Source organism: Grammomys surdaster, unplaced genomic scaffold (genome assembly GCF_004785775.1).
Source record: "Grammomys surdaster isolate TR1022 unplaced genomic scaffold, NIH_TR_1.0 126133, whole genome shotgun sequence".
NCBI lineage: Eukaryota > Metazoa > Chordata > Mammalia > Rodentia > Muridae > Grammomys > Grammomys surdaster.
The window spans coordinates 1,261,605-1,269,304 of NW_021620941.1; the positions used below are offsets into that span (position 1 = coordinate 1,261,605).

A 7,700-nucleotide genomic window follows, 5' to 3' on the forward strand; every position below is an offset into this window, starting at 1 on the left:
TCTCTCTCTCTCTCTCTCTCTCTCTCTCTCTCTCTCTCTCTCTCTCTTTCATACACACACACACACACACACATTCTGTCTGTCTCTCATACACACACAAACACACAGAGAGACACACACACAGGCACACATACAGTGACTCCCTTGTTCTATCTTAGTATTACCTAAAGTGCTGGTTTCAATGCATTTTCAATTCTTCTAGCTATACATTAACGACTCAGAACTGCCAGACCGCTTCTTGGGGGAAATATTTCAATAAGTGACCTGTCTGTATTTTCCTTTTTCAGCTTAGAAAATGTTTCCATATCCTCTAGGCTTCCTCTTCAGAACAGTGCAGAGTCCATCTTCGCAAGCCTGAGGCTATGGTGTCCTAAAGCAGAAGCCCATTCTTTGTTCAGCTAGGGATAATCCACAGTGTTAGCCTCAGCCCTGGTGATGCTCTTGAAGGTGGGCCGCAGCCTTTTTGAACTTAGAGGATATGAACATGTCTCTACTGGGCGTTCATACACCTACAAGAGCAAAGACGGGTTCTGCCAGGTCCTGCTGCCCAGCTGGGTCACGTCAGACTCATATGTCGAGTTGAGAAGTAAAGATAGAAGCCTTCTCCTTGTCTCCAGAAACCTACAAAGGCTTCCAAGGCATGGGGCTAAGAAAAAAAAGGTGTCTAAAAGGGAGTAGAAGTCTGTTAAAATGTTTGCAATTCTCAGCACTGGGGATATAGCTCTGTGGGAGAGCACCTGGCCTAGCATGCTAGAGGCCTTGGATTTGATTCCAGGTTTCACAAACAAAACACTGTCCACACTGCTGTATGACTAAGATCCTAGTAAGCAATGCCTCCCAACTCCTGCCTTTGCACCCACCTCAGGAGCCATTGTGAGGGAGAGCTACCTTATCCCTGAAATGGAAATGAAGCTAAGGACCCAGGAAGTGTTCATGTAGTGTGACATTTCACACGGGGACTAAAAAAAGTGTGCATGGGATGTGAACATGCCATCTGGGAACCTGGAGTTACTTCATTAGCAGCTTTGCTGTTTTCCTGCAAAATGTGTGCTACTTTCTCTGTAAGATTTTGTAGCTTTATGTGGGTCTATAAACACCTATATATTAAGACAATATCAGCCTCTTACATTGTGTATGGTTTAACGATTTTGCTGAATCAGCAACACAGAAATCTTACCTTTTTTAAAAATAGCTATGTGGGATTTTACTTTACACTAAACTAACACCAACACTCTTAAAAAAAAAAAAAAAAAAAAAAAGGAAAAGGCATCAATTGGCCCAACTTTTAGGTGTTAAAGAAAACTGCTCTAAAAACATTACCAATATTTCTGCCCAAAGAACATTATGGTCATGTAGAAACAGGCAATGGTGCCAGAAGCGCAGGAAGTCACTGCCTTCCTATGGCATCTGTATTTAAAAGGAGGTTTTTCTCCTTGAGAAGGATAACTGAGTCCAGACCCAGTAGCCCCCAAAGTCTGGCACAGCTCATTACCATAGCGGCGGATCTGTGTTACTGTTTCCATCTGTGGGACACAGTGTGGGTTTTCTGGTACACTTACTCTCCGATGCTTGTGTTGCCTCACAGCCTTGGGAGCCCCAGTGTTTCTGCTGTAATTTCCCTCACGAAGCCGTGTGTGCAGATCCCTGGGGCCAGGCCTTGCTGGTTTCCACTGATGCCGGCGTCTTGCTAGTGGATGGTTAGTGAGTAGCACTCCTGAATGTCTTCTTTTGTGTGACTTGTGGTATTTCTGAGGTGGGTGACTGCCAGTCAGCTCCTTTAGACCATAAATGCCTACTCCCTAGAGGAGTTAGCCAGGTTTGGTTTTCTAATCAATAGAACCCCTCATTTCAGACAGATGCTCCAAGGAATATATTTGTGCTCAGCATTCTGGGAAGCTAATCCCTTCCCCCAATCTCCAATCAGTTCCTGGGTATTAAGCCACTTACAAAAAGGTTCTTCTTCAGCAAATACTCAGCATGGTCTCAGCACTTAACCTTAAATGAAAAGGGACATATTCACATCATTTTCTTAGGGGACACAAGCTCTCTTGAAGCCTTTTAAAAAAAATCCTGACTGGAAAAAACCTTGATGTATAAAATAAATTATATGAATCTTAGATAAGCTGTTTTGATGGCTACAGAAGCAGAAATGCTTTGGCAGGAAGACAGATTGCTCCTCAGTATTAAATGGCGCTTTCTAACAATGAGCTAGACCAACCTGCCTGGGGAGACAGTCACACACAGCAACCACCACAGGCAAGTCCTCGGCATTGGCACTGATGGGATGTAGACTCCAGAACAGCAGGAAGTGCCTTTAGATTATTCTAGACTCTTAATGAGTAATAGAGGAGGTAAGCAGTGGCATCAGGCCTCCTGGGACTTGTGAGGGACCACAGGCACTAGAGAGGCAGCAGCTCTAGAGGCAGACCCTCTGGTGAGAGTGGCTTGGTGGCCTAAAACTATGTCACCTTCCCTCTCTATAGTAAGCCTTGCTTGTCCCTCAGACCTCTGCCTAAGCACCCTCACTAGGTCCCAGCTCTGTGCCAGCTGCTTTGTGTGAGGTGGCAGAGAGCAAACTGACCTTACCTGGGATTTTCCATATAGGTCTTAATCATGTTTCCCGTAACCTAATTATATCTCTGACTAATTTAATAAACTGTAGATAACTTAAGATCCATCATGTTTCACATAACCTTATTATATCTATACTGAATTTAATAAAATATCAATAACCTAATATTCATCAGTTCAGAACTTAAATTCTTAATTCAAGAAACTCTGTGATTGAAAGAAAATCGGGGGGGGGGGGTATATAGTACAGTAGTAAAGCACTTGTCTAGGATCATAAGGCCTGGGTTCCCCTTCTCCAAAAAGAAAATCTATCTTCTCTGAGCCTCTAGCCTCAAAAGGCTGAGAAATCATTTAAAATAGCAGAAAGTGAGACACACTGGGACAACGCATGTAACTGCAAGGAGGGGACAGCGGGGCTGAGGGCATCTTGTGCTAAGTGCCTGTGACTGGCTCTAGTGTATAGCAGCAAGTTGCTAAAAAGTGATTGTCATCTTGACCAGTGATTTGTGAAAGCTCCAAAAATTCTAGGATTTTTGCCAAAAGTGCAACCCAAAGTTTCTTTTTATTTTCAAAACTCAAAACAGACCTTAGATATTTGGCCTTTAGATTTTATACATGAAGAAACAGAGCAACACCATGGCCTGCGTGGAACCACACTGCTGTCTAGTGGGTCTGACTAGAGCTTGGTACAATACCAACCACTCCACTTACACACAGGAAACTCTGCCAGCATTTCTGTTTTGACCTTGACACCAATTTCCAAAAACGTAGTCCTGAGTAAATAGGTTTACAGGATTTTACCACTAAGAAAATGTTTAATATTCTCTAGTTTTCCTTTGAGAGCAAAGAAAAGTATCCTGTGTCAAGACTGAGTATAACCTAAGGAAAGTGTGGGCTGGAAAGACTGAGACAGTCGGGGAGAGGGGAGGCCATGGGCAGGATTACTATAGGAGATCATTTCTTTAAAAAAAGGTTAAGATCCAAACCGATATTATCAAGTCTTTTCTGCAATTGTGCCTTTTGGATCAGAGTATAATGGTGGCCTTGGTGTAAAGGCTGTTGTGGTTTTCTAGGAAATTCTTTTCTGTCAGCCTTAGAGAGGCATGCAGGCTATTCCTCTCCTGTCCTAACTGACCAGTGACACTTACCCTTGGCTTTTGCTGGGAAGGAGAAGGCCTGAGCTTTCTTTGTATCTCACTGTGGGCCATCCTTTCATTACTCCTTAGCTGGCCTTCTCCTCTACACATGATGGCAGCACAGACGGTTTTTGTGAGTCACTCCGTCCCTTCCATTTCAGGCTGATTCCCATCCTAGCCATTAGCTTTTCTAATTTCATTAGACTTGCCCTGGAGAATCTACTTCTTTTAAGGTCATAAGGGTTTGCTTGGTTTTTTTTTTTTTTAAGATTTATATATTTATTATGTATACAGTATTCTACCTGCATGTATGCCTATAGGCCAAAAGAAGGCACCAGATCCTATTACAGATGGTTGTGAGCCACCATGTGGTTGCTGGGAATTGAACTCAGGACCTCTGGAAGAGCAGTGGGTGCTCTTAACCTCTGAGCCATTTCTCCAGCCCTTATGGCCACAATTTTTTAAAACTCAGAACCCTCTGCACTGTGAGTGCAGCAAATCCCCGCTTTAAGGGACTAGTCACTGAGTAAGTAGGCTGTGGCCTTTTTGGTTTTATGGTAATAGAAAAGCTCTCTCTAAAGACTTCTTCATACCAAGATTACAAAAAGGAATAATTAATCAAGCAGCCACTAAATTTGTCCTTTCTCCTGTCCTTGCCTTCTCTCCTTCATATCCACATACAAACCCTTTAGCTGGCTGAGGGGTGAGGAGGGTGCGTGCTGGTCCGTGCTGGGCTCAGCAGTACACAGTGCACCTCCGTTTCCAGCATACAAGGAGGTGCTCCGTCCTTTTTGGCTCCACGTGTTTAAGGAGTGAACAAGTTTTCTGAACACATTTGAGCATCTGGTTCGTTCTTGGCTAACGAGGAATGTTCCAACCAGTCCTGGTAAATGAGGCGTCTAAATTAAAGAGTGTTGGATGCTTCAGGTGCTTCAGGGCCTGGCATCCACCAAGTCCTTAGAGAATGTGACATGCCACTCCTGACCATACTGTGGACCCATAAAATAATTGCAGTTATTCGCCCAATACAACAATACAGGAATTATCATCCTGTGTTCTGAACAGGCAAATCCTCCTAGCAGCATTACAGAGCCCCTAGTATCAGAAGAGAAGGAGGACTGTGGCTGACAGACAAAAAGTCCCACAAAAAGACTAGAAGCAAGCTCTGTGTGACTAAGGGGGACATAGATAGGCTGTTTAACTCATGGGACCTGTTATAGACAGATCCAGAACTTCCCAGGCCAACTGACTGTAGCTGGAGCCCCCACTCCACTGAGAATGCTATTGATCCTGTCCCTGAAGGGATCCAGAAAGGGATCAACTCCCAGAGCCATTTCTATTTCTGGAAGAGCCCTGAGCCCCACGCTCCCTTGCACCTAAGTTGTAAAGAAACAGGGCAGTCCAGGCCCACAACAAAGCCCTGAAGAGTAAGTGCAGATGAAAAGAAGCTAGCCAACTCTGCTTGAGATGTCCACACCATCCCTGCTGCTCTCAGCCATGTCCTTCTGCAGCAGAATATGGATTCTCTAGGCTGATACAGCCTGGGGCCTCTAGAGGCAACAATGTAGTTATTTCCATCCGAAACTTCCCAATCCGTGAGTTTCCACGTAGCACCCTTTGTTCCTGCCATTTAGACAGTTTTTGTCTCTAAAGTAAGAATATTTCAAATTCCTATCTGAAAAAAGTATTTAACTGTATATACAGGGCTGGAGAGGTGGCTCAGAGGTTAAGGGCACTGGCTGCTCTTCCAGAGGTCCTGAGTTCAGCTCTCAGTACTCATGTGGGTAGCTCATAACCACCTAGAGCTCCAGCTCCAGGGTATCTCAAGCCTCTGGCCTCCAAGGGCACCTGTACGCTTATGCACACATCCACATGCAGACTTACATATAATTAAAAATAATAAAACTTTTTTAAAAAGCATATTAGCAAACTAGGCAATGGTGGCACACATCTTTAAGCCCAACACTGGGGAAGCAGAGGCAGGCAGATCTTTGTGAGTTCAAGGACAGGCAGAGCTACACGGAGAAACCTTGTCTTGAAAAACAAAATAAAACAAAACAAAAAACATAAACAGACTACTATTGATACAGACAGAGGGTATGCTAGGGATGTGTTTATATTCGCTTTAAATGTAAAAAGTTTTCAATTTACCTTCATTAAATTCAATTTACCTTCTTGAGAAATGTATGAAATAATACAAGATATGATACTTTCTATTATAACATTAAAATTTTTTAAGAATTTCTGCTTCTCCCCTCTGTGTTATTCATTCCTTTACTACAACCCTAGTAAATCTGGGGTTGAGACACGCTGTTATTTCTTTGGTGACACCAACAAGAAAAACATAACTTCCTTTCATGTCCCCACTGCTCTGCCCACCCCCATAGAGAGTTCTCGGTTCCACTGAGGGGCGTATCAGGACTTCTCCCGAGCAGAGGGAGCAATGTTTGAACTCCTTCTAAGCTGTAGAAGCCAACTCTGTCCTTGACCAGAGAGGCTCAGGTCAGCCCCAGGCATGCATCACAGGTGGTGCGGCAGGTAACCAGACTTCTTTTCCAGATGACCTCCCATCTGTGCCCGTGTTTGACAGAACTCTACCGGTCAAGCAGATCCACGTGCTCGAGACCCTGGACCTTCTGGTTCTCAGAGCAGACAAAGGTGCTGCCCCTCAGATGGCTGCTCCAAGAAGAGCAAGATGGCGGGTGGCCCACTGCAGCCAACCACAGGGTCGCTGGGTCTGGGGGTGTAGGTCATGTCAGTGTTCCTCTCTCTGGTGTCAGCACTGTGGTCCTTTGGCAGCCCACTTGTCGGAGGGAAGGAGAGTTTCCTTCTCCCGTATTGTGTGGAGCAAAAGTTCTATGGGGTAGATAGTCACTTGCATCCCGGAACACCTCCCAACCCTGGTTTGTGTGTCTGTCTGGGAGTCCTAGCAGGTCATCTCACTTTGCTGTCTGCCTCCTCTGCCTTCTGACTCTCACCAGGGAAAGATGCCCGCCTCTTTGTCTTCCGGCTGAGTACGGTGCAGAAAGGCCTTGATGGCAGGCAGACAGGAAGGAGCAGATCTGACTGCCGAGAAAACAAACTGGAGAAAACCAAAGGTGAGAACTGGGGAGGAACTCAGCCAGGGCAGTGCTCTCCTGGACTGGATGAGGCCCTGCATTCTATCCCCAGGCTACATGTTCTATCCCCAGGCTGCATGAGACACCCCTGGCCACAGAGCGAGTTTGAGACACTGTCACAAAAAAAGAAAGAAACTCAAATGTTCAAGCTACCGAAAATTAAAATGAGTAGTAGGGATCTAAAGAAATACAGTTCCTCCTTAGGGGAACAAGAAGTACCGGTGTAGGTCAGGGAGGCCCACTCACCAAACACATGCAGAGCCCTGGGTTCGAGTCCCAGAACTGCCTACACGGAACCTTGGCTTCCCTAAGAAGCTACAAAAATAGGAAAGCAGGTTGAAGATGAGGAGTTCCAGCCTTTGGGCCACAGCTCTCTTAGCTAACCTGTAACAAAATCACTTTGAGGTTTTGGTTCTTAGAGTCCTGATCAACCTCTGCTTCCATTTCTATTATGTAGCAGATACAAAGCCAAGCCCTGGGCCTGGAGACCTGATGCAGAGGCCATGAGTAGTTGTTACTCTTGCAGAAGACCCAGGTTCAGTTCCCACCATCTACATGACAGATCACAACCACCTATATCGCCTTTTCTGACCTCCTCAGGCATTGGATGCCCACACACATGGTGCATGTGCACACACGCAGGCCAAACACTTACATATTGTCTCACTTACCTTTGTATTGCTTGGCTAAGATATCATGACCAAGGCACCTACAGAAGGAACAACTGACTGTGGGCTTACAGTTTCAGAGGTGAGTTAGTGATGCACAGGACAACAGCAGGCATGGCACTAGAGCAGGGGCTCAGAGTTCTTAACTGAGACGGCAACAATGAGGCAGAGGGAGGGAGGGGGGAGGGAGGGAGGGAGGGAGGGAG

General features: G+C 45.4%; 1 protein-coding gene across 1 annotated transcript in view; it reads left to right on the top strand.

Moving 5' to 3' along the window:
- Garnl3 (GTPase activating Rap/RanGAP domain like 3) overlaps positions 1–7,700 on the top strand; it is a 116,712-nt gene that overhangs the window by 85,981 nt on the left and 23,031 nt on the right. The window contains exons 18-20 of the mRNA XM_028757043.1: positions 1,586–1,697; positions 6,267–6,365; positions 6,689–6,805. Coding sequence (XP_028612876.1) covers positions 1,586–1,697; positions 6,267–6,365; positions 6,689–6,805 — 328 coding nt within the window. The remainder of the gene's footprint in view (positions 1–1,585; positions 1,698–6,266; positions 6,366–6,688; positions 6,806–7,700) is intronic.